Raw genomic sequence first — 27,518 nt, 5'->3', positions numbered from 1 at the left:
TTATGGAATAGACCTACAGATCTAACTCTGTGCTAGATGATTAAATTCCTGGTGGCTGCCTTGTGCTCACAGAAAATAATACTGGCTTAACTGAGTGCCCGTGTACACCAGAGTTGCTCGGTGCTGAGATCCCCCTGCTCCAGCCAGCCTGGGACTGGTACCCAGGCTGCCTTACTTAGAGCAAAGGTGGGTGGATCCCCAACGCTCGCAGGTATGTCAGGCACGGTGTTCCAGCTGCCTCGCACAGTACATACCTCCTTGCTCTCTTTACATAATTAACATCCGGGGGAGCAATTTTCCCCTAGCTGTAGACCCAAGCACGTGACAGCAGCTCCTCCAAGTCTCCACCCTTGCCTTTCGGCCAGAGCAGGCACAGCAACCTCAGCAGCCTTTGTTCAGCCTCGGAGAGCAAGGAGGGCCGAGGGCTTGTTCTCTGCGCGGGCCTGGAAGGGGCATGACATGCAAACGTGCTGGGCTGTTTGAGAAATGGTTAAGCATCAAAGCACAATTGTCTATAGCTAACATTTGCTATTCTCTAATGATTCCTCTAATGATGCTTTGTTATAGTACTTAGCTGTATGCAGCACCACTTACAATGCCTAAGTTAGTTTCTTCAGGATAATAACAGCATCATGGAATGTATTTGAAATGGGAAGAACTTGACCAAAAATTCATCCTCCTGATCTTTAGAGAGAAAAATGAATCTCATGACTTCATGTATACATACCTCCCAGCCCGTTTCTAGTAGTAATTCAGGGCCTGGGCTTAGCATTAGGTTTTTTGAGGCTTTCAGCCGAAAACCGACCACCTACACGTGGTGTCATTTTACTCAGCAAAATTCCCTCTTCTATGAAGCGAATGCAGCTGAGAAAAAACTGATCTTTACTCTTGAGCACGGCAGAGTTGTTTATCACGTTTCAATGAACGCGCAAATCTGACGAACGCAATGCGATTGAAGACGTGCCAGTCCAGCATAACGTGAAGACTATGAAGTCGTGCAGGTTCCTGAAGACGATTTGCCTTGCATAATACTTAATTAGTGGGAGTGTAGCATACGTGTGAAGAAAACATAGTTGGTTCTGAGAACCCAAAAATATTTCACTGAGCAGCAATTCTGCCATGGAAGAGCCAGCTCTGGAAACCCAGACCTCCAGTGAGCACTTGTTTTTCTTCCTGGAGCTGCTGCTCCCACAAGCAATGCCTGGAGCAACGAACACGAGACTCAAGTGTGTCCAGGAAAAGAACTCGCTAACAAATACCAAACTGTGATAACGTACCAGAGGAGCACAATACACACACGGTGGGCTTTTCCCCTGGGAATAGCTGTTCAGTAGCAAGCACCGCTGCAGCACCTGAATGGCATCACCCACCGTGTCTGCCCTTTGCCCCTGAAGGCTGGACAGGAATAGGGAGTAGCAGCTTTTTATGTAGAGGTAGGTAAATTTTGATTTAAACTCACAGTTGAAGAATCCAAAATCCAGATCCAGAGCTGCTAGAACGGATCAGCATCTTTGAAGGTATCCCCTGTACTCATTTTGCAGAGAAAGTCACGTTTTAGGCGAGGCCTGAGCTACTTGGGGATTGACACTCAGTGTGTCATCTGCTGAGAGTGGGAGCAGAGCTGTGCAACAGCTGACACCAGCCTTCAGCAGTGTCACAGCCCGCAAGGGCAGATCAAACTAAGAATAACCCTGCTTACCTCCACAGGCTGCTAAAGACCCACCTTGCAGCCAAAGAGCTTCTAAAGAAACCTAAGAGTAGAAACAACAAGAAGTTACCTGCACTGTAAACAAAATAAATGCCTAGGTAAATGAACTGAAGTTTCAGCTAAATCACTGGGATTCTTAATTGCTGTGGCTTCAAATCTGCTTGTGTAAAAACTGATTTTTCCTTTTCTATGAAATTTGTGGAGGGACAGACCGAGTCTCCTGGCCAGGACAGAACTCGGTTGCCTGGGAAATGAATGCATCAGGTAAGGATGGAAAGGAGGACACAGATCACCTCCTCCATCCCTGCCCAGCCCAGAGAGAGCAATGAGACCGAACGTTGTCAGAGCCCTTAACACACTACAGAAATTGCCATAATTGCTGTGGGACTGCAGATGGGATGACGGAAAGTGCCAAAGACGTGGAGCTGACACAGAACTACAGGCTGCTGAAGCCGCCACTCCAGCTGCTCCCTAAGGACTGGTTAATGCTGTGGGCAGCCACAGGAGAGGAACAGTTGGGTATAAATCTGTGCGGACACTACACCCACCTTGCAGACTTCTTCCCATCTCACCTTCTCCTCTGCATGTCTTCTTTACAGGAAAGCACTGCCAGAAGCTATATTTGGCTCTAAGGTATGACAGGGAGCAGGGCAACAGCAACAACCGCTAATATTTTTAAAGTATGAAGGTCCTAAGACTACGGGGAAGAAATATGGAAAATACTTCAGTCATAATCCTAGTAATAAAAAACCGGCAGGGCTGGCACTGCTCGGCAGCACTTTTGAGAATTGCTTAAGTTTTCTACAACAAGCAGATAGTTTAGCTATTTAGTCATATTTTACATTAATTTGCTTTAAAAAAAATAATTACTGTGTATTATTCAGGAGAAAAAAAGTCTCGTCTGTGCAGATCATTTTTGTCATTTCCCTGATGTATAGCCGGTGTAACGTGCAATAAAAGAGCAAGCTATGCCAGGGCATAAGCTTAGAAGACATAAGTCTTGACTCTCGTCAGTCAGACCATTGAAACAGCAGCACCGTTCGTTTCGCTGGGGCTTTTCTCTGCCCACTTCTCTGTGGAAAAGTGTCTGATTCTCAGAGAGCTTTTAAAACAAAGCAGAGACAAAGCTCACTGAGCAGTGAAAAGGAGCTGCATCTGTGAGCAAGTGTCAGAAAAGCAGCATATAGAATTATAACTTTTCATGTTAAATCCTCTTGCACTCCACCATGCTTCACAAATTGCAGCCCCCTGAGTCCACTGAGTGAATGGAACAGTAAATTTCTAGCTGTCCAAAAAAGGCTAGGAGAGGAAAAATTAGATCAGATTCAATTCCCCGCAGCGGTTCTCTGCAGCTCCGTGACTGGGCACGGAACAATGGCCACATTTTGTTGAGCGCACGTGGCTTCTCCATGTCCCAGGAGGAATTCAGCCTCGGCAAAAACCCTCCTGCAGGTTCTGCCTGCAAACAGTAGCGCTGCACCGCTACGCATCATCTTCAGCGTAACTCAGGGCAAAAAGCAAACTTTTCCACCAAGTAAACTGCGAGGGAATAGCACTGTTGTCTAAAAATATATCAGAGAAGAATAAACATCAGGGAGAGAGAAGAGTTATCTAATCTACAGGACCACGTTGGCATAACAAACAGGTCTTCCTGAGATGCACGGCATAGGCATTTCTGGTAATGCTAAGATATGAAAATCTTAAACAATTTTAAGTGAAAGCAACAATGAGCTCTGCTCCTACATGTAGGCAATTATTCCAGAATAATAGTCATTAGCTAAAAGAGCGAGGTGAAGCCCAGATAGTAAACACCAGAAATAAAAGTGTTTGCTTTCTTGCTAAAATAGAAACAAATACAGAAGTTTCACATAGAAAGTTTGGTCACCGATGGTGCTTCTGTTTCCAGCTGCAGGTGTTGGCTTCTGTGTCTCCTTGCCCCTTTAAAGAAGTATCTTCAGAGACTATCGTGGCACAGGTCATGTAAGGGGCCATACTGCAGTGATGAACAAGGCTTCCCCACTGAAAGAACAGAAGACTCAATATCCCTAATAAATTCATCTAGTTTAACTGGAAAGGAGTCTAAAACTGACTAATCACCCACATTTTCTTTTTTTTTTTTCCTTCATGGACTAAGTAAAAATTATAAGCAACTGTGTATGTCTTATTCATACCAGGTGTTTCAGGGAATTAGGTGCATAGCAGTGCGTATCTCTCTCCAATGCGACTCAAAGCCAACAGATTTGCCCCTGGACTCAATTCACGCCAAGCCATCTAGGATATTACGCAGGATATTCATTTCACTGATCATCCAAATCTTCATGAGCTGCTACTTGCAAATCACTTCGGACAGCTCTGGGATTAAGTGTCGTTCACCCTGTCTTTTACACCCCATGCAAAGGATATAAAACTGTACAGCAATGTAGCACCATATACTAATCAATAATTAATATCTTCATTACCATCAGAATTTAGTAATAGTCCATTTGCAATAGAAATATAGCAAATAAAACAAGATTATGAAACACTTTGTACTTTCGAAGTGCCCTGAAGTGGTACTAAAATACCACAAAACCTTGAGGCTCAGAGATGTCTTTACTTCCCAGAAAAATAATGCATGGATCTTTAGAAAAAAAATAAATCACAGTCATTATGTAAGCCATGCAAAATGAAATGAACTTTATTTTTAATATCAGTAAAAAGTACTATTCACTCCTTGTCTCAGAGGCTTCTCAGTTTTTCAAGTTTTCTTTATTCCTTGACTGGACTATTCACAAGTACTGCATGGGAGCATACCAGGGCAGGAGCAAATTGCTGCTCCTTCCAGGCCAACTGCCTGAATGTTCCAGTAATGGCTACGGGATTTCTAAGGTTACTGAGAACAGACAAGACCATGGAAGGTGCTCATATGCTGTTGCGTCATGTGTATTCTTACATTTTTCTGCAAGAGTAGGTTTCTATGCCTCTGCTCATGCCCGAACCCAAGCCCAAGCCCAAGCCACGTTCCTGAGCTCTCACATCCCGCTGCAAGCTTTCATCTAGACACCCACCTAAGGCTGAGTCTAAATACAAAGATCTCCTTAAAAAAACAACCATACCTCCATACCTCCTCTCCTCTCCTCTCCTCTCCTCTCCTCTCCTCTCCTCTCCTCTCCTCTCCTCTCCTCTCCTCTCCTCTCCTCTCCTCTCCTCTCCTCTCCTCCCCTCCCCTCCCCTCCCCTCCCCTCCCCTCCCCTCCCTTCTCCTCCCCTCCCCTCCCCTCCCCTCCCCTCCATAAACAGCGCTAAAGAATACAGTAAAAGACATCATTGGTCTAGCCATATCCAAATGGGACATATAAAATATGTCACATTATGAAATAAACCATTTCAAAATATAGCATTATGTAACAGCCCAACTTAATTTAGCTTAAATGCTGGCTAAGCAAAATTCACTAAATTCTAATGATTTGCATTTTGGTTTTGTCCTCCAAGCTTTGTATCAAAGAGAACTGAGATGAAGTTCCCTGCAGAATGTTATTTCTGGCTAACTTCTGGTTTATTTTCTGGCTAAATGATACCTAATTTTTTCCTCAAAAGTAGTTGAAAAACATCACTGAATTGTGGCATTAATAGTAAGCGTACACTAAAAAATTAATAGCTGCGATAGAAATTGAAAGGAAAATTGAGTCTCAAATAACAGGAAATAATCTCATTTTGAAAGAGTTTGAAGAAAAGAGGATAAACCAGTTCATGGTCCCAGAAATGACTGCCTCAATGTCGCAGTCTAAAGAGTATCTATATGTACCCCAGCTCCTGTGGGTCACAGACTTGGGTACCTGTGAAGTAACATTCAGATTGTGGAATGGAGTGGCTAGTGCACATGTATACAGTCCACGCATTTTACTGACCTTGCCAGAGACCTTGTAATTTCAGCACTGTTGAGGAATTCGTTCACAATGGACAGTATGTAATATACTTCAGCCTATATTGTTTATTACTTACTATACATACAACAGTATAACTGCATGCATTATATATACAATGAATATTGCATATATATTTAAATATATTTATAGTATATAATGCACAAATAAGATAACAGCAAAGAAAATAAAGACTAATTAAAGATTAAAGACTAGGTATAGACCAGCATTCAGAAGCTGGAAACTTTGTCAAAATAGGGAACTCTTCAGTACCTCCTTGTTACTTCTCAGGTAAGAGAAGGCCTTAATATGGCTACTTATTAATTTCATAAGGCTGCAGGCCTTATTTAGTCAACATTATCTCAACTTCCATAGAGTACAGATTCACTGAATATTTTCTTACAGCTTTTCTGTAGAGGTAAGACTTTACAGTCTTTAGATGTCTCTATGGTCACTCATATGAATTTGTCTTCAAATCATGTCCTTCATTGTATGTCCCAAAAAATACTGAGTGCTGTTGTCCTCATTTGCAGTTGAGGAATAAGTCATCTTAGAGAGCAAAGCTGTAAATTTTAAAAGCTAGGAGAGAAGTCAAATGCTCGATGTCTCAGGCCGTACCTGAGGCACCTTTTTGCTCTGTATACAGTTCCCATTGACCTGAGTGGTGACTGTGAGTACTTGACACTTTTGTCAGTAACACCATTGCCCTTCCAGATGGACAATCAGAAATTCACTTGTGGTTTTCCTGGCAGCTGGGAAAAATATGATGTAAATGACTTGTGTCAGGTGAGCCTTGCATGACTCCAAAGATCAAAGGGTTCATAGAATCATACAATCATAGAATCACAGAATGGTTTGGGTTGGAAGGGACCTTAAAGCCCATCCAGTTCCAACCCCCCTGCCATGGGCAGGGACACCTCCCACTAGACCAGGTTTCTCAGGTCTTCATCCAGCCTGGTCTTGAACGCCTCCAAGGATGGGGCATCCACAACCTATCTGGGCAACCTGTGCTAGGGCCTCACCGCTCTCTGAGTGAAGAATTTCCTCCTAACATCTAATCTAAATCTCCCCTCCTTTAGTTTAAAACTATTCCTCCTTGACCTAACATTGTCTGCCCGAGTAAAAGATTGGTCTCCATCTTTTTATAAGCCCCTTTTTAGTACTGAAAGGCTGCATTGAGGTCTCCCTGGAGCCTTTTCTTCTCCAAGCTGATCATCCCCAGCTCTCTCAGCCTTTCTTCACAGGAGAGGTGCTCCAAACCTCTGATCATCTTCATGGCTCTCCTCAGATCCACATCCTTCTTGTGCTGGAGGCCCCAGACCTGGATGTAGGACTCCAAGTGGGGCCTCACAGGGGCAGAGCAGAGGGGCACAATCCCCTCCCTCCACCTGCTGCCCACCCCCCTGTTGATGCAGCCCAGGATGCAGTTGGCCTTCTGGGCTGCAGGCACACACTGCTGGCTCATGTCGAGCTTTTCATCCACCATAACACCCAAGTCCTTCTCTGCAGGGCTTCTCTCAAAAGGTTTTCCACCCCATCTGTACTCTTGCCTGGGATTGCCCCAACCCAGATGCAGCACCTTGCACTTGGCTTTGTTGAACCTCATTAGGTTCATGTGGGCCCACTTCTCAAGCTTTTACTGATCCCTTTAGATGTCATCCTTTCCTTCTGTTGTATCAGCTGCACCACTCAGCTTGCAGTGAATGGGGCTACATCTGGCTGGTGTCACTAGCACTGTTCCCCGGGGCTCAATTCTAAGGTCAGTCCTGTTCAACATTTTTATCAGTGATCTGGATGCAGGAGTGGAATGCATCCTCAGCAAGTCTAAAGATACTAAACTGGGAGGTGCCATTGACTCCCTGGAGGGATGAGAGGCCTTGCAGAGGGATCTACATACACTGGAGCATTGGGCAATCAACAGCATGAAGTTCAGCATGAGCCAGCAGTGTACCCTGGCAGCCAAGAGGGCAAACTGCATTTTGGGGTGCATTAAATGCAGCTTACCCAGCCGGTCAAAAGAGGTGATCCTCCGCTATATTTAGCGTTAGTGTGGCCTCACATTGAACACTGCGTGCAGTTCTGGGCCCCACAGTACAAAAAGGATGTCAAGGTCCTTGAAAGCGTCCAGAGGAGGCAACAAAGTTGGTAAAAGGCCTGGAAGGCACGTCCTGTGAGGAGATACTGAGGGCACTTGGGTTTGTTTAGTTTGGACGAAAGGAGGCTGAGAGGTGATCTCATTGCTCTCTGCAGCTTCCTGAGGGGGGTAGGCACAGCCGGTCTCTGCTCCCTGCTAACAGATGACTGGACATGTGGGAATTAGCCAGTGGAGGATCAAACTGGACATAAGGAAAAATGTATTTACCATGAGGGTGGTCAAGCACTGGTACAGACTTCCTTGTGAGGTGGTTGATGCCTTGTGTCTGTCAGTGTTCAAGAGGTGTTTGGACAATGCCCTCAATGACATGCTTTAACTTTCAGCTAGCCCTGAAGAGGTCAGGCAGTTGGACTCGATGATCTTTGATGGGCCCTTCCAAGTGAGCTATTTATTCTATGTTATGCTATGCTGTGCTATGTTATGTTCTTCTGTCCATTTCTTAGGAGAAATGGACAATTCAGCTGACAATTTCAGGGCAAGTCTGTCTCCTTCCATGGTTCCCTCTCTCACCACCTCAGTTCTTTCCAACTTCTTTCAGCAAACCAGACGGAGGTGAAGGAGACAAGCCATGCTCTTGTACAGCGACAATTCTGCCAGTCAGGTACCCTGCCTGGGAGCAACAGCAAAATCACTTGTGGGGACAGTGCACAGTGCACGGGTGACAGGACCACGGGTGACAGGAATTCTGGGGTCAAATAAAAAGCTGAAAGCATAAATGTTTTCTTCAAGACACGTTTTAGATGAAGGCTATGTGTTTTAATAAGAAAGTTAAATTGTGTTTTCTATAGCCATACACTGAAAAATCCCACCCTAAAGGTGCCTAAAACCCACACATTTCTTACTAAATAGAAAACCCGTGGAGTCTAAAGGGTTTATGAAGAAGAGTGGCCAGTTATGGGGAGATCGGGACGTCGGGAAGTGACACTGCTCTGTAAAACACGGGTCCGTGCCTGTACCCGCGGGGAGCCCCCCGCCGTGGGGCCGGCAGGCCGCCCGCCTTCCCCTTCCCCTTCCCCTTCCCCTCACGGGGAGCCGGGGCGGTGCCGGCCCGGCGCGGCTCGCCCCGGAGCTCGGCCCCGGAGCTCTGAGCCCCTGCGGGGGAGCAGCCTCCGGCCGGCCCAGCGGCCAGGCCCTCCCGTGGCCGCCGAGGCGATCCGGGAGGCGGCGGGACGGCAGGGGGCGCTGCAGGCGGAGCTCGCCGCCCGGGCGTCCGCGCTTGGCGGCGGGGCCGGCTCGGCGGCGCCGCATCATGTGGGCCGGCCCCTTCCATGGAGCCGGGGCTGCCGCCGAGCGCCTCCTGGGCGGACGCCGCCATGAGGCTCTGAGGGGCGGCTGCGTGCCGAGGAGCCAGCCGGTCGCCCCGCCGAGCGCACGGAGCCTGCTGCCGGCATCTCCCCCGGGAAGGGGAGCCCGGAGCTGCAGCCGCTGCTCCTGCTGCCGCCGCCGCGGGGCCGGCCGGGCGGGCGGGCGGCCCGCGGCCATGTAAAGCGGCAGCGGCCGGGGAGGGGGGGAGCCGAGCAGAGCTCGGGGAGAGGAGCAGCAGCTTCAGCAGCCGCCGCCGGCCGGGGAGGGATCATGGCGACGTCTAATCTCCTAAAGGTGAGAGCGGGGCCCGGCAGGGCCCTGCGGGAGGGGGCCCCGGCGGCTGGGCCTGCGGGCTGGGGGCCGGGGCAGGCCCCGGGCTCGGAGCTCCACGGGGCGGCGGCGGCGGCGGCCCCGGCTTCGGGCGAAGGGCGCCGGGCCGGTGGGCTCCTGCTGCCGCTGCCGGTGGCCTCCTGCCGGTGGCCACCGCTCGCCCTTCCCCGCTGGGGTCTCCTGACACCGACGGGGGCGCGGGGTCGGCCCCTTTGTTCGTTTCGGGGAGCCCGGGTGTGCGGAGGGCGAGCTGAACAAAAGAGTTGGGAAAGGCCTTTCGTGGGGAGCAGGTGGCCTCGGTTGGGTTGCCACCGCTGTGTTTTTTTTTTTATTATTATTATTATTATTATTTTCTAACCGTGTTTTTCCGCAAAGGAAAACTCCTCGAGGCCTCCCGATTACGTTAAACAGCTTGGCTTTTGGAGTCTTCCCCGGCGTTTGATGACAGATGTCAGTCACCCCAAACTGCCGCAAGTTTTAACACAAGTTTTTGCCGTCACAGGCCGGTGTCGGAGCCTGGGACTGCCTGTCCTGATCTTTGCGGCACGCGTGTGGAGAGGAGCATGTGTGGCCTCAGAGGCCATGCCAGCACACAGAGCACGGGCCTACCTCAAACAACTGCTCCTGGAGCCGCCAGCAAGCGCTTCGGGAACGTCAGGCTACTTGGGGTGGAAGGCCCCAAAGAGGCTACTTCTATCAGTTAGCAGTTTAAAATATACATAAATATAAAGTACGTGTGTTCAGCACTGTGTACGATACTTAAATACCGTTCCAAAGAAGTGCTGCTCACATTTAAGCAACCTGACCTATTTTGGATGTATAGGTTTGTCCTGAAAGTGCTGGTTGTACCGCTCTGAGATGCTCAGTGAGAAAATGAGAAATAATTGATAGCCATCTTTCTGCCTGGTATCCAAAATAAAAAGGTTTAACTGCCTGAAAATACATATAAAATAATAATAATGTTATTGAAATTTAAGTGTAGCTAAAATGAATTATCATTAATTCCTTTCATTTTGCCTAAGTGGGTAGCTAGATTTTAAAGGAAATAAGGCTGAAATAAAAACATGAAATTACAGAATTCAAGACTGCTGGAGGAAAAACTTCATGTTTCACCCAAAGGCATAATGTGATTTTTGTGGAAGAAGATGATTTTAGAGTGAACAAACTCAGTTTGTCTACTAGTTATTGTTTTAGTCCTTCACTTTGCAGTGAATCTAAGGATCTCTGGAAAGACTGCTGTGTGCTCTGACAAGACCTGGTTGTATAGCCCATAGCAGACAGAAGAAACAGGCCTGTGAGATTTGTCAGCATTTCACTTCAGCTGTTTTGAAAGAAAAATAGGTGTACAGTAAGTGAAAATAGTCAAAGGCCTTGATTTTGTGAGATGACTCTTTCTGGTCTGAAGCCTCTTTGTTGGCTTAGTGATGTCTTTGCAATCGGCTTTTAAACCATGGGCATTTTAAATTGACAAAAAGATGTATGTATGCACAGTGTGTTTCAGGAAAAAATGCTACATAGGTATTTAGAGCAGGCCTTTTTGACATCGTGGGGGTTTTTAAAGCAATATATGTTAGTTTCCTAAAGACAATAATTTATGAGTCCTATGTTACAAAAGGGAATATTACTCAGTGATTTGACTTATTTATAATGACACATTAAACCAGTAGGAGACTTGGAGCTAGATAAGGTCTTCTGTTCCCCAGTTCTGATGCTCAGAGTGCTCTCAGAGAAGCAAGCTGTCAGTCCTAGGTTATTGTTGATTGGCAGTGCCTTCTACTGATTGAGGTTTGGAGATGTACTTCTGCTTTCATGCTCAGGGCAAAAAAGCAATGTCCCCTGTACGGTAAAAATCCTTGAGTAAGAAAGGAAAGGTGTTAAAATCTCTATTTTTTTTCTGTATTTTTTTCTCCCAAAAGCCCATGTAATCAAATCCAAGTCAGCTTTAAGTGGTCTTGTTTTTGCTGGGATAAACAGGAACAAAGAGTTTTCTCTGGTTTTCCCCCATCGTCTCTTGACCTTCTACACAGCTTAGAAAATGAAGTGAAATACTTGTGTCTTACTCTACTAATGAATCCTAGCAGAATCAAAATGTGACTGCCTCTCATCACTTTAAAGGGCATCATTGAAACTTCACTAATCCAGTTTTCATAAATGCGCAATGTAAACAATTTTTTAGTGAGAAGCATATTCTGAAAGAGCCTTCTTCAAATGCAGAATTAGAATGACCAGTCATGCCTTGAATCCTGATGCGACACAGGGAGTTGTAACGTGACCAAACTAGCAAAACACTCAGTAAGACCTAAGCGTTGCCTGGTAAGCTAGTTTGTACCCAACCTGTAGCAGCATTGAGGGGCTTTTTTTTGCAGGTGGCTGATGAGTACCATAGAAGTCTGGTCTCTTAAACTACGTGTGAGGCTGGTACTTTCAGAACGGGGTACTTTGATTCAGGGAACATGTTGGATTTGTAACCCGTTCGCTTTGTTGGTGGCAAGATACTCTAAGCCAGTTCTCTCCTGACATGAAGGTACACGAGATTTTCTGCAGCTCCTGGAATAGAAAGCAGCTCAGTTTATCACAGCACAAAGAAAACCTGAAGCTGTATCCATGCTAGCAGGTCTTGACACTTCTGCAGAGCTTACTGGAGCTGCTGGAGGTGGCAGCAAGTGCAAGACTCCATGCTGGCAGGATGAATTGCAGTTTGGGCCTGGTATTAGGAGGGAAGTAGCAGATACTCTGTGGATTTAAGTGAAACAAGAACCATGATTTACCCTTCCATTTGTTTCAACTATATATTTGGATCTTATGCCTCTGTCACTTAAAACTGGCAACATCTGAAATTTTTAAATTCTTCAGCTTAAAGTAAATATTTCCAGATTTGTATTTTAAGTTCATCTGTGTCTTCCTGCTTATTTCTAATTAGAGTATCTTTAAGAAGCTCATGAATGTTGCACATTGGTTAGTTACATAGCAGAACTTTCCCTGTGGCTATTTTTCTGCTTTGTGTAGCAACTTCACTACTACCATTAGACTGATTTTTAGAGCTAGTAGGGAGAGAGATCAATCAGACTGTGAATCTTCGTGCTTATTGCAGTCTAGGAGCTCGTATTTCCTACTTCATACCTCTGTGAACTAGCCTTAATACGTGCATTGTCTGAAAACAGTTCAGTAGTAAAAGCAAAGATGTTATTGAAATGTGCTTTATAATAGAGGCTGTTGCTTTTTCACAGTGTTGTTTCAAGCGTCTGACAGATCAGGACTGCAGTTGTGTGCACCTAAAACGTCGAGAGTACACAGTAAAGAGTGCTGCTGAATGGCCAAGTGAACACTTCAAAGTACAGAGGGGCAACAGCAGGGAGGTCTGGGAGCAGAGCCTCGATCCTCTGATTTCTAGTCTAGCTCCCATTGAATTCCACATTTATTTAGGCTTTTGTATCATATTCTGTGCCTGCTTCTGCTGTGCTGCTCTGAAACTTGCTTGTAGTTATGGAGAAGAATTTCATGTTATGTGGTAGTACCCAAATCAGGAAAACTGTTAGTGGAACAATTCAGATTGCATTCTTTTACTAATTCTACATAATATCCACCAACATAGGCTGGGAGGTTTTCTGTGTGATAGTGTAAAATAGTGTGTTTAGGTGTTTGTTCATAGAAGAAAGGAAAGCTCTAGCATATATTTCAATATAATAGCGAAGCTGTGTGCATTTCAAGTGAAGTTCAGTGTTAAAATGGAACTTTAAATCTCTGAGCACATTTAGTAAAGCGACTTTTGAAACAGAGTATTTCATAAGCGGAGTTATTTTCCAAAGTGTTAAATTTTAAACTCCTAGGATGGTTACTTAGCCAGGGTATGGCCATCAATCCTAATCCACGGTGTCAGAGGAGACGTGGTAAGTGCAGTAACCCTAGTCGAAGGTGTGACTTACCTTCCTGCTTGCCTTCCCTTCTAGCTGTGCTTTGAGGAAATGAGCTGAGAAAGAAAAATTCTCCAGGAAATACCAGTCAGAAGTCACCGGGGTGTGCAGGTGCTCGAGGAAGTGAGAACAGGTCCTTCGTTTTGTCCAGGTCACTGGTGGCTATGTGACTTTGGTAACGACGAAGAATTACCACCGTTTGACCTCTTCTACTGTAAAATTGTTTTTGAATTATTCTTATGCACTAAGAGGGGTAGGGTTATTGAATGTGACGGATGCACAGTACGCTGTGTTGTGCGCCCTTTCGTGTTGTAACTTCAGTACAAGAGCATAAGATGAGCGGTCACAAAAGCATGAATCTATCTGCAAAACGTTGAATTGTTATTCGAGATTAAAGAGTAGTTTAGCTGAGCGTGATTTTTAATCCCAATAATCACGTTCCCTCATCAGCTTGATTTAGGAAGAGAGGAGGAAGTGTAAAAAAAAAAAGTCTTATGTTTAGGAAACAAAGTTCTAAATTTTCTTTGTTGTGTTTTCTGCCAAGCTTTATTTAGGGAATTCTTTTTAATTAGGTGCATGTTTGTTGCAACTGGGCGTGTGGTTTTTACAACTGAAGTGGAGTTTGTGTGCTTCTTAGCATGTACCGGGAAATCATGATGTCAATTGCATGAACACTACTACTTGCAAATACTATTTTACTTCCTCTGTGTTTTACAGTGAAACAAGTCTTACTCACAAAGATAGAGCATTCATTTTAATTAGTTTATTTTTTTTTATCTTCATCTGCATTCAGCAAAGGGCTGAATTGCAGAACAGGCTTCTCGCCTTTACCAGAAAACTTAGGGGATCTACTCTGAAGTTTCACTCCAAAGGAAAACTTTTAAGGACGTTGGTTTTACTTATCTTATAATGCCTTTTCTGGAACTTCTAACTCCTCAGCAGCTAGTCTTTCAAGTTCATTATCCTGCAAAGAGGGACTGGGAACAGAAATGGCTGCAAGTAGAGGCTAATCATTTTCACAGGAATAGAAAAGATGTGAGAAGGTCATCAAAGTTTGGGAAGTAATTGTAATGCCAGGCCTATTTGGGGGAAGAATGTATTTGAGGATTTTCAAAGATGTGGCATTCAAATTATTATTATTGTTTTACAGGGGGAGATAACAAGCAAAAGTCCCTTTCTCTGAATTTGACAAGCAATTTGAAATATTTTCTTACATGATGAAAACATTCTGAACATCCTTGGGCAGGGGCTGCTTCCATGAGACCCATACGCAGTGCCTACCACAATGATCTGATAATGCTGTGAGGCCTCCTGGTGCTGTTGCTATAAAAATAGTTCCTGCGATGCCTGTTGCATCTTTATAACTTAAAGCTGAGATGTAAGAGCAGCAGGGATACAGGTTCCAAACTGTGCTTATTCTGAATATTAAATAACAAATGTATTTGTAAGTTTCCATGTACAGGTTAATCAGAAGAAGATGGTTTAGAGAACATGGCATGCTGCTCGTGCTTATTTATCTGAAGAGATGCTAGTGGCAGAACAGTGCACTTGTCAGAATTTCAAGTAGTTAGACTGTATTATTTGCTGTATTTGCAGTGAATTGTGTCAAATTTACATTACTAGCCAAGACAATGAGCTGTTCAAAAGTAGACAGTGTATTGGAACATAATGGTGGAGGTAACCAGTAGTCGTTCTGCCACAACTTCCGTTCAACTGTTTCTTTAATTGCAGGTTTTTCTTTTTAAAATGTGGAGCTGTAAGCAAGTAGGATTACAACAGTAAAAGGTGTTTCTCTCTTAAAGTGGTTTGGTTTTGTTTTGTTTAATAATGGAAGTCACCTGATCAGAAAAATATGGGAGCACTTGATTTGTTTAACTTTCCCTTTAATTTGTACAGTGAGTTTGAAAAAAATCACCTTGGATTAGATTTTTTGGAATAGTTCAGAATCCTTCTGAACTGCACCAGCTGTAACCTTGGCTACTGAGGTGCTGATGGCCAGTTAGCTCACAGGAAGGGAGTCTGATACAACAGCTCCTGTGTTACTCTGCTTCCTTCCTCTCTTTGCTGCTCATGTCAAGCACATGTGGAGCTAAAGGTACATGGCAGCATCCACAGGTGTTAACCTGGTTCCTAGCTGCCGTTTTGGTCATGGTAACTTATTCAGAAAAGATTTGCAGCCCTGCCTCCTGTCTTTTGCTGCGTGTATCTTGGCTGGAGCAGTTCAGCTGACAGAGTATCATTCGTGTTGTCTGTGTATAACTCCGTTAACAGGTGGAGAACATTTGCTGGAACCTGTTGCGCTGTACTAATGCAGTGAATGAAGGAAGAAGTTGGCTAGCTGATTCTCTAAGAAACAAGTAGTAGCTTTGTCACTTTTTAGAATAATACTTTTTGTGAAAAGCTTGATTTGGCTATGGTGGTGTTGCTCAAATGCTGGGTAATGAGGGACACCTCTGAGAAGGTGTTTTTATGTTATCCACAGAAACTGCAATCCTTAAAGATCACTCTAAATAATAAGCTATTTTATTAACAATACATTTTTTTTGTTCCTTTTAGAATAAAGGTTCACTTCAATTTGAAGACAAATGGGATTTCATGCGCCCTATCGTTCTGAAACTTCTTCGTCAGGAGTCTGTCACAAAACAGCAATGGTTTGATCTGTTTTCGTAAGTAATTTTTTTGGCATCTTGTTTTCTCCTGTGTAATAGAAATACTGTTATACTACTTATCCTACTAGTTTGTTAAGTTTCACCAAGTGTGCCTACTTCAAAGTAAATGCGCAAAAGTAGTGTTTTACTGGGATTCAGATCTTTGCAAATAAAGTGGAGAAAGAACAGCAGAGCTTTGACTTCATCCGATCATAGTGAACAAGTTTTCTACCTGCCCACAAAGCTTTTGTTAGAGACACGATGTTGATTACTACTTTGGCAGTAATTTCATTTAAAGGCAGTTTGAATGTTAGATTTTTCTGATTTAAATGGTTTTCTTCTCAAGTAACTTAAGAATGCTAGTGACGTAAAAGGGTAATGCAGATTAACTGGTATAAGTTGAATAATTGCATACCTTAAGAATAATACATATAACATTTTTCAGACATTGTTTGCATTATTGTACCTTCTAAAAACCTACGAGGTAGAGATCCCTCTCTCAGGATAAAAACACCGCTGTTTTCCTCCTTCCAAAAAGCCTGAAGTTACTTCCTGTTAGGTGCTGATTTTTTTTCCTTAAAATACATTATGTCACCTTTGTCAACGTAATATGGAAGTGAGTTACAACATACATATCAAAAGTTGACCTAAGATCATCTCTGTCTCAACGTGGCGTTATTTTCTCTCAAATACAGTTGCAGCTTAAATCAGCAGTTTCTTCCTCTGCTTTTTAAAATCACTCACAAAAGTTTAGTTTGAAATGCAGTCTTGTTGCTCTTTTTGAATCACAGTGCAGTAATTCTCTTTAGAGCCATCTGATTGCACCTGTCACGCTTTTCTGCCAACCAAACAGAAAGGTAGTTTATCATGTAATGAATTTTAATATCTTATGATATCACTGCCATAGTAGTTGCCAGAAATGTGGTGTAGTTAAGTTACAAATTCAGTCCTGAGTCATTGCTTTCATTTTTTTTTAATAACTAGTTCAATAATTCTGCACTGGTATTGAAATTTTCCAAGTATTATTTTGCTCATAGCTGAATTGTTGAACTGAATTTAAGTACCTTTAAATTAAGTATATCAAGGGAAAGTATCCCACTCTCCTAAGTTTTTTTTTTGGACAGCGCTTTTTGTTAAACTTTTTAATAAAAATTTGAAAGCTGTAGGGGTCTTCTACCTGCTCTTTGTGTATTATCTTCCAGTATTTCTTTTTAACTTCTGTCAGGAAATGGTGGCATTCTGAATACAGTAACATCTTTTCTGCTCGTGAAACTTATATAAGCCTCCTAAGTTAGCTAGATCTCTGTAAATCCTTGGCCAGCGCCTTTGTTCTGTGTAAAAGGAACTTTTTATCTTGCAGGTTTTGTCTTTTCAGTTAAACTAAAAAAGTTGCTTTTGTATTGAAATAACTGTATTGAATTAATAGGAACAAAGCCATACCTGTAGATACTGTAGTTGCTTTCCTGCAAAGACTTGGCCTTATTATTGAAAGGAGGAAGAAAAAATAGGGGAAGGTAATGAGCCAAAAAAGAACCCAACAACCTTGGTAGACTACACTAAATATGATGTTACATTTAGGAGTGTGACTTCCTTAATTTAGTCTTTAACATGGAAAGGAAATAGGAATTAAGTTACACTTGCTGGACTGTCACCTGAGAAACTCAGGAATTTATTTGAATATTGATTAAAACTCATTAATATAATTTTGCTTTGTGTTGCTATTTGGTAGCTTTTCTGCAGTACAGCTGCACTTCAAAATGCTCCCACCATTGAAGTGTTTAAGTGATCTTATTAAACTATTTAAAGCTTTTTAAATTACCTGATGCCTGGACCTCAGGTTTCTCACCTGGAAGGCTGGTTTCCTTTGCAGCAGAAGGATGTTATAGTGCTTGGATTGTGAAAGTTTGAGTGAAGGCTGCGTCTTAGAGTATTTCAGAGTAACACAGGCTGAGTTGCAGTACTTCTGCTGGCAAGTGATTTCCATCATTGTCAAAGAAAAGCTTTAAAAAATTGTCCATAATGCAATAAGGATTATGGAATAGGTGGTGAAGACAAAGTTGACTTCTGCATATTCTTTAAATCTCCTCCTTGACCATGATATTTTCCTAGCCAGGTTGCTGTTATTGCTTCCCATAATTCCGTAAAGTTTTGGTGTCTTCTCCAAACGTATTTTCTTGCATGTGTCACTGTGATCTACCCATATATTGTTGGACAGTGATAACTAATGTATGTATTATTTTCTTAGAAGTACTTAAATTATGGCTGTTTCAGCCTCATGTATTACAGGATTAAACTTCGAGTAGTTGCTACTAAAAGATGAATAAATTGTTTTCTAGAGATGTACATGCCGTTTGCTTGTGGGATGACAAAGGTCCAGCAAAAATCCATCAGGCTCTGAAGGAAGACATCCTTGATTTTATTAAACAAGCACAAGCAGTAAGTTATTAACGTTTCATAACTTCTATTCGTATTATTAGAAAAAATAACCAAACGATTCTGACTTTCTTTGGATTGAAATGCATTGCTTTTTTGTTTGAAATGTTGATATTCTAGAGATCATAATTACCCTGTGAACTTCTATTGACAAACAGAAGATTTAGCCTTGAGCATTTGCTTTGTCTCATTGTTTTCTCACAGTTCTTGAAACTGGGGTGAGCAATGCCTTTCTTCTTTTAAGCATTATTTTTGTTTACCCAACGGTGCTTATGGAGTATTCTTCCTCTTGAAAATTTCTTGAGGCAAAGTTTTCTATAAGAAATTACTGTCTGGGAAGTACTTTTTGTCTGACTTCAGTGCTTTGCTGACATTTGTTAATGGTTTTTTAAATGTCATATATATGGCATATTAGAAACATCTGTTCTGTTGGCTCAGCAAGATGCACTGTCCAGTTTTATGGACTCTCTGCAAATAGTCATCAATAGATTCAAAAGGCAACTTTTGTTTTTAAAAACGCATAGTAAAAGATATTCCATGTAATAAGGGATTTGAAAGTGATCTCTTGTGAGATTCAAAAAATAAATGAATAAAATTCCATGACAAAGATTTGTAAAGGGGAAAATGAATCTTTAAAGCCTTTCTCTAGTGAAGAGATTTACAGTGCTATGGCTTTGTTCAAAGGAAGATACGGTTCTTGTATAGGCCTTTATATAAGCAGGCATATACATGTTGATTTTTATTTACTTTAAAGTTCCATCATGCATACATGCATAAATGCTGTGCTGAACCGGGGCCCTCAGTATGGTCTGTGTTGGCTGCTGGTTTAGGGACATCTTTTTAGGCATTATGATAGTGGTTGTAGTTCTCAAGCATTGCTAAAATATACTTGTTACCTTTTATTTGGCCCAGATAGCTAGTTAAGTAGATGCATTAAATTAAACTTTCCCACTGTATATAATGTAATAATCCTTACAGGCTTGTACATTTTTTTTTTGTATAGTTGTACCAGTGCAAGCCTCTAAGACCAAAGACTTTAAGCTTCTTGACTTGCAGATGGCTTAAAAAAAATACTCAGTTGGAAACATGTTAACAACTTCTTTGCCGGTACCTTTCCTTTCCATTTAGGAAAGGTCTACATGCCACAGGTTGATGACCACTGCTCTAAACTAAATGGCACTTAAATGTGTAGACATTCTTATTCTGCTATATCTATATATTTGTATTTTGTATGGGAAAATATTATAAGCAAAGTTAATCTGTTTTTATGCAGAAATTTGTTTATAAATTACCTCCTCTTCTTCCCCCTCCTCCAGAGAGTGCTGAGCCATCAAGATGATACAGCTTTACTAAAAGCATATATAGTGGAGTGGCGCAAGTTCTTCACCCAGTGTGATATTTTGCCCAAGCCATTTTGTCAATTAGAGATTACTTTAATGGGCAAGCAGGGCAGCAACAAGAAGTCGAATGTAGAAGACAGTATTGTTCGAAAGGTAAGTGAGAGGTATTAAAGGGTTTTGTTGCACACTATTCTGCTTACAGTAATAGTACAGAAGATATTGTGTGTCTAAAGATGAAATTGCACCAACCATATAATACGATGTATCATTTTGCTTCAGTCCCAGGGTCAGAACAACCTGCAACTTGCTATTTTTTTCTCTGCATGGCAATTTCAGTTTCTTTCTCTAGTTTTGCTTTGGCTATTAGCAGTTTCGTTTCTTTTTGTTTAGTTTATTTGGGTGGTTGTTTGGTTTTTATTTACTTAAAAAATACTATAACTTCAATCCTAGTGGAGAGGCAATTATAAACTCACCTACTCTGAAAACTTTTCCTCTGCCTGGGAAGCTCTTCATATAATCACCCAAAATGATCTTTTTATTTTCATCAAATACCTGCATTAAATTATTCTCTGTCTATAATATCTAAAAGCAGTTTGACCGTGACAAAGCTGTGATGTGTTTCTGAGATAGGTTGACATTCCCTCTGTTTTCTTCTGCATTTGTACTCATTTCAGCTCTTGTAAACCCATTCTATAATTGTACAGTGCAGCCGTAATGTGCATACTGACAATGTTAAAATTGTCCAAAAGTAATTGAGGAAGCATAATCAAATAAGTGTTTGCTTTAAAGAACATTGCAATGTTTTGAACAATTCCCTTCCAATACATATGACTTTAACATTAGAAGTGGAAATTTAGCTGAAATTGACAAACAGTTGTGGAGAAACTTAGAATAAAGAAAGGTAAAATGAACTTTCAAAAGGATATCTGGCTTTTATCGGGTGCTTGCTGTGTTAAAATCTACACCGTACAAAGCAAGAATGAAAGACTATGCAGGCTTACCACTTACTTTGCCGTATTGCTGTGTCATCTTTTCCTAAGCTTGTTTTTTGTAAGTTTGTTCACAATCATGAGTCAGAGTTTGAACTGGTAAATTTTACAATTCCAGCTGCTTTCCACTTCCAGTATAGACTGATAACTGGCATGCTTAGGGTGCATTCGTGGTAGTTACTGCCATGTTTGAAGGTACATGGTGATACATGATGAATATGCTTTGCTCTGCGTATTGAAATTTCGTGTTAGAGAAATGCAACCCAAAACCATCTTATTTATTTACATAACTGTTGTGTTGTTTGAGTTTTAGTTTTTGCTTAAGATTGAGCCTGCCAAATGATGAACTGTTTGTCTCAAAAGTACCCCCTGGCACTATAACTCCTGACACATTCTATTGCTGGAAATGGTACTTGGCTAATTAATGAAAACTGTAGAAGGAATACAGAAACAATACAGAATGGTGGAAGTAATAACTGAATCAAATGATCTTTGCTTCCCCAGTTGTCCCATTTCATAAAGTAAGCTTAAAATATAAACTGCATATAACCTCTATAACAAGCCAAGAGCAAGTTCTAAAGTAGGTATATATCCTGCAAACTAGATTATAATTTGCTTGATTTCTGTTTCTGCTCTCTTGTATTTCTTTTGTACAAACTTAGGTCTGCATATACCTTTCTGATGGGATTTTTTTTTCTTCCTAATATGCAGCTCATGCTAGATACGTGGAATGAATCCATATTTTCAAATATAAAAAATAGACTTCAGGACAGTGCAATGAAGCTAGTTCATGCTGAAAGACTAGGAGAAGCTTTTGACTCTCAACTTGTAATTGGAGTTCGAGAATCATATGGTATGTCTCGCACAAACTGATCTCTCTTGCCTCCTTACCTAAGGAAATGAATTTTCATCGTAGAAGTTGACAGATCTGTTGGTAATTTTGGAATGATTATCTCATTTTGTACTGAAGATGTTGTGATGTGATACCAACTAAATTCTGTTCAAAGTATCTATAACTTCTAAGTGATTTTGCTATGCATTGGTTTCTGCAAAATTGGTATTTTCAAGGAGCAAACGTTTTGATCTTTTAAGCTTGCGGAAATAACCTCAAGTCTGTGCTATTTTCCATACCATTTGTGATTTTTCTGACAGTTTGAAAAAGAAATAGTAAGCAGGCTGCATCTAAGACTCCCAGCTTTTCTTTTTTTACAGCAAAATTTTTTACAGCAAAATGTAGATTGGTATATCGGAAGCTTTTATGACATTTCACCATTGTCTGCATTTTTTTCAAAGCTCTGCAGCCTGTTGAAGTAAACATGCGACTAATTCTCTCTCAGATGACTTTATAGATATTCTAAGTATTTAGAATTCTAAATGTATAGGTGTTCTAAATTCTAAATGTTTTAAAGCCTGTTCCATTTAAGGGCTTGTTTTATTTTATTGATTTATTTATTTCCATAACAGTTGAGAGGAAGGTGGAAACTTTTTTTGCTCAAGGTGCTGGTTAGGAGTAACCCTGCTGTCTCCACACCTAATTTTTCTAAAATAGGAAAAAATCCTAATACAGAAAAAAATGTCAAAAATAAAGACATGGAGACTCTTAAGAACATTGTCTAAGAAAAGCTGTTTGCTCAATGAGGTAGAGAAGTCTTTGCTTCATTGGGCATTATGCTGAGCTTTGTTGTTGTTTTTTTTAACTTTTCAGTTTTGCAGCTGTATGTGTATTTTTCTGGTTACAATCTTAGAATGTCTGAAACGATGGAGATAAGTATACACTGTTTTCTAGTTCTCTACAGGTAATCTAAATCTTCTTGGAACAAAGATTGAGCAGTTGATTACCTTGGATTCAACGTGCATTTGCAGGATATTTCAAATTGTTCAATGGCATCTTGAAATACAAAACTTATTTTAATGAGAGGGATTTGCTTATTATTGGGCATGTAAATTTCCAAGAATTAAGTTTGGACTTTCTCTTTGCAGTTAACCTTTGTTCTAATCCTGAAGATAAACTTCAGATTTATCGGGATAACTTTGAAAAGGCATATTTGGATTCAACAGAGAGATTTTATAGAACACAGGCTCCTTCTTATTTACAACAAAACGGTGTACAGAATTATATGAAATATGTAAGTAAAAATTCTGTTGTAAATTTGTTCTGGAAATGTTAGTGCTTAAAATGATTGCTGTTCTACTTTTGCACAGGCAGATGCTAAACTCAAGGAAGAAGAGAAAAGAGCACTACGATATTTAGAAACAAGACGTGAATGTAACTCTGTGGAAGCAGTAAGTATAGCATAGAAAAATCACTGTATTTTATTTTTATATATAGTTATTATATGTGAGTTGATTTTGTGTGTGTTTGTACTACTTGGTAGCAATAAATTGTTATGAAACTGTTGATCTTACTTTTTTTTAATCATCTGTTACATTTTTTCCTTCCAAAAACCTATGTTACTTTCTAATCTGGCAATTTACAATTTCTACAGATATCTTAGTAGTAAATCTAGATTAAAGTTCAGATAGAAGGGCAGATTTTCATTCCAGTTGATTTTTATTCTTTCATTTTGAGTCAGTTTTTTTCCCCATATGCTTAACAGTGGATGAGGATGTTTGAAAACAAGTACACCGATGTAGTAGGTGAACAGTTTCTCAGTGCTCATTTAGAGCACCTGAAAGTGTTACTGTTCATTGCGATCAGAAGGAAAAATGAAAGTTTCATTAAATCTGTTCCAGATTTCCTCTTAGGCTGAAATACGGCCATTTAGTATGTTCCTGTCCTGCTCTCTTTCCCCCCAGCTGAGCAATATTTTACACAGTTCAGACTCAGGAGAAAGATTTAACTGCAGTGAATAGCTCATAATTGTCTATGTTGGAATTGGTTCAGGAAATAGGTTATTTTAAATAAGTACCCTTTAAATCTGAATTTACTGCAGTTGATCAAAATTTATTTTATGTCTCGTGTTAAGTTGTAAATCATTCAATTTGCATAGCTATACATTGTAACTTGTATGAAGAGGCTGACAAAAGAGAAATGGTCCGGACGTGTACAAACAGTTTCTGTGCTAGATCTGGCTGTAGTGTCTTGTTTAAGCCAACCAGGCTGGTCCAAATAGGGTATGCTGGAATGAGAACTATTCTTAGCTCTTGGATGTATACTTGGAAACTAAGTAGGGTAGTTGGTGTTCCAGAAGTCATGGCTCCCTTGAGAGGAAAAAGGTGGTAGAAATGTTAAGCTGGTTCCTGGTTTGGGAGAGGGTTTACCACATTTACTACACATTTTAAGGAGATACGGTTTCGTGTATAGATTTTTCTTCAAACTACACTTATTTCTGTGAATCAATTTTTATTTTATTAATTATTTTATACAGTATACATGTTGAGAACAGATTTTGTGTCACAACAAACTTGAGACAGCTCAGACTTTTGAGTTCAGATGGCTAAATGAGCTAATTCTGTGTTTAATACGTTTCAGCTAATGGAGTGCTGCGTCAATGCCCTGGTGACATCTTTTAAAGAGACTATTTTAGCTGAATGCCAAGGCATGATCAAACGAAATGAAACAGAAAGTAAGTGAAGCTTCAAGAACAGTGCAGGATGAACTCAGCGTCGGCTGTATAAAAATAGATTTGTTGGCAGATTTATCAAATCACTGCTTTTAATAGATAGTGGCAGTGTTTTGTAGATAAAATGTTACTGCATGTATGTAACTATCCCACAAAATTATCGTTATTGGTTAGTATTTTTTAATATCACTTCTGTATGTACGGTACCCTGACTTGAATGACTGAATAGCTCTCATATTACTTGAATGAAAGGAATATTTTATTATTCCTTTTATTTATTTAGCATTTCTTATTATTTTCCTTATTTTTCTTACAGCTTATTTTCCTCACGTTAAGTTTACTGTGATAAATTTTCCATGTGTGTCATTTTTTGAGTAGTTCATACTGTCGTGTTGTTCCTTCTCTGGCTGCTTCCCCCCCCCCCCCAAAAAAAAAAAAAAGTGAAACATCTCTTAAAATATCTCTTATTGCAATATCTCTTGTTGCTCATCATCTGGTTCTTAGTGCAGGACCAATAGGTCCATGAACCAAACGTCTGCCAATTGTTCATTTGGTTTGATAACCAGTATGTGACTGTGAATACTGAAAGTTAGCTCTGTATGCCTTTTTAAAGTTTTCAAAAGGCTCTGCTGCTGCCAGAAATTGGGAGGTTAATGTTCAGAAGTTGTGTGTTGGTCCTGTATGATAAACCAAACTAGGTAAGTCATTAAAAAGTCAAATCAAGTTGAAATCACAGGGTGATTACTTTTTTTGAAGGCTCAGTATCCTGCAGACAGTGATTATTTATTAATATTTATGAGTTTTTCACTTCTATGCAAATCCAGTGAAAACTGAATTTTATAACTTAAAATAGTGTAGGAAATACTTCTAAAGCTAGAAATATTTGCCCTCAAAACTATGTTATAGTGATCTGTTTGTGTAGCAGCATGATTTCTGGCAGTAGTCCAAAGCTAAATCTAGAAAGCCACCAAACTTATACGAGTATAGGTTACAGCCTCTGGGAGAATACAGGAGGCTTATTTAAATGAAGAGCTTCAGAAGATTTCATCTGTAGCACCCAAAGCATCTTTCTTTAGAAACTTGGTGAAGTATTCACACCGTCCTCTGTTCCCTTGTGGCTGCCTCTGCCCCATGATATTGCTGGGTTGCAAAATACTTTTGTTTTTATTTGGTATACAAGAACTCAAGCATCTCTTTCAAATCTTTTATTTCCTGGACCTATATTACACTGTTTAAAATGCTTTAGTGAAGGATGCAGGTGCAGATGATTAAAGATTTAAAGACTGGAGCTATACATAGAAATATATACATCTGACAGTATCCTCTGCTGTACTTCACTTACACATGTGTCTCTCTGACATTAATTGCCCCAACAACTTCATTTTTTTTCTTATTGAACAGCATCTGACATAAAAGGGCTGGTTTTTTTATGCTATGAGCTGTGCAGTGCTGTAAAATACTCAGTTACACTAAGTATTTAATATTTACGTGCCCTGCAAGGGAAGGAAGGCAAAATGTTTTCCACCAAATACCAAAGATGTCATGACTTGCAAACACTCTTCGGAATCAGCTTTGTGAATTCTTGTTTACTTATAGTACTGGGGAGGGAGGCCTAAATTTCATTCTTGAAAGACTTCATAACATAAATAAAAAGTAAATTTGTCTTCTGTGAATGAAAAATGAAAATAGAACTTGTTTAAATGCCTCCAACAACTACAGTATGGATTTCTTTACCTTGCAGTTGCATTCTGAGAGGCATTTCATTGAAATGTTCATTTCTTCTTTTTTTTTTAATTTGGGAATCCATCTTTGAAGACTCTGAAGTATTCCTCAGTCGCTGCTTATTAGGAGAGACCACTGATTTTTATTTATTTTTTTTGGGGGGGGGGGGGGGGAGGGGATTATTATGCCATCACTATCTTGGATGAACAGACATCATACCCTTTAATATCCTGCCCACTTTTTTTTTTTTTTCACCAAATCTCTGTGGTCTCTCTAAGTTCATCTGCTGGTCTTAGCCCAGGTGTTTCTTTGTGGCCAGCTTTGTGAAGGGATTATTGACGTTTCAATCCTCTTTTCTAGTAATGTTAAAAAATAACTTCACAAGAAGTAGACAAATACACTATTATTTTTTTTTAAGTTTTTGAAATGGTAACTTTAAGAACTAAATTGTTTGGGGAAAAATAAAAGAAAAAGTGCTATGTACTTTGATCAGTTCCAGTTACTTTAGAATTTGGCATGCTTTTATTTAAAACATTGTAGATGATATTGAAAGATGCACAGAGAGAGCTCTTTTTGGCTTTAATTTTGAAAGAGAAATGTTGGGACCATATAATTTCTTACTCAAACTCTTGTAGGCTTCTGACTGAAAGAGATCCATTTTTGCCAGGGATTTTAAGGCAAGTTATACTGGGAGCCTGGATTTGATCTAAATTGCCATTGACTTCAGGGGGTTGTATTCAAGTTTGTGATCTTAGATGTGTAAGCAAGTATTACATGACAATAGATATTTCTTTTTTGCCTTCAGAAGAATATCCTTGTGGGTTCAGAACTAATACAGTCTTCAAAACATTTTTCTTTCTAAGGGATGAATTGGATTATCTGTTCTTTAGATATTCAGTGTCTCACTTGAGATAATCCCAAGCAGCACACTTGTGTTTTGCTTTTGTGGTTTGTTTGTTTTTTTTAACAGGTCTTTGACTGGTGGCTTTATCAGTATTTGTATCTTTCAGAGTTGCATTTAATGTTTTCACTGATGGATAAAGTTCCAAATGGGATAGAGCCCATGTTGAAAGACTTGGAAGAACATATTGTTAGTGCTGGACTTGCAGATATGGTAGCAGCTGCTGAAACTATTACTACTGTAAGTGTGTTGTTTTAAAATAAATGAGAAAAAAAAAAGTTAAATGCCCTAATTTTAGGATATACAAATGTGAATTGAAATAATTATTGAAGATTTTTTGTTTGAACATAAATCTTTCACTCTATCAAAATTTGCGATGCCCTTAAAATGTAAGCAATACAGAAATTATTCTCAGTTGTTGCTTTAAAACATGAATCCAATTTGTGGTAAAGAAAAGCTTATAAACTAAGTGCAAAGGATACTTACATGTTAGGATTTAAAAGGCCTAATCAGTTTTCTCTAAGTCCTAACTCCCTGATGAAATTTGAAATTTACTTTCAACCACTGATCTAAGAGTGGTCATTCAGTGTGGAAACTTAAAAAGCTTTGGTT

The 27,518-nt window shown here is 40.5% G+C and overlaps 1 protein-coding gene across 1 annotated transcript in view; it reads left to right on the top strand.

Moving 5' to 3' along the window:
• Window positions 1–9,011: 9,011 nt before the first annotated feature.
• CUL5 (cullin 5) overlaps window positions 9,012–27,518 on the top strand; it is a 32,963-nt gene continuing 14,456 nt past the window's right edge. Inside the window, exons 1-9 of the mRNA XM_035542596.2 lie at window positions 9,012–9,363; window positions 15,867–15,976; window positions 18,295–18,394; window positions 19,708–19,884; window positions 21,432–21,573; window positions 22,701–22,846; window positions 22,923–23,003; window positions 24,193–24,286; window positions 27,016–27,146. Coding sequence (XP_035398489.1) covers window positions 9,340–9,363; window positions 15,867–15,976; window positions 18,295–18,394; window positions 19,708–19,884; window positions 21,432–21,573; window positions 22,701–22,846; window positions 22,923–23,003; window positions 24,193–24,286; window positions 27,016–27,146 — 1,005 coding nt within the window. The 5' untranslated portion in view covers window positions 9,012–9,339. The remainder of the gene's footprint in view (window positions 9,364–15,866; window positions 15,977–18,294; window positions 18,395–19,707; window positions 19,885–21,431; window positions 21,574–22,700; window positions 22,847–22,922; window positions 23,004–24,192; window positions 24,287–27,015; window positions 27,147–27,518) is intronic.

This window comes from Cygnus atratus, chromosome 1 (genome assembly GCF_013377495.2).
Source record: "Cygnus atratus isolate AKBS03 ecotype Queensland, Australia chromosome 1, CAtr_DNAZoo_HiC_assembly, whole genome shotgun sequence".
Lineage (NCBI taxonomy): Eukaryota > Metazoa > Chordata > Aves > Anseriformes > Anatidae > Cygnus > Cygnus atratus.
This window is presented reverse-complemented; position numbering and strand designations above follow the sequence as displayed.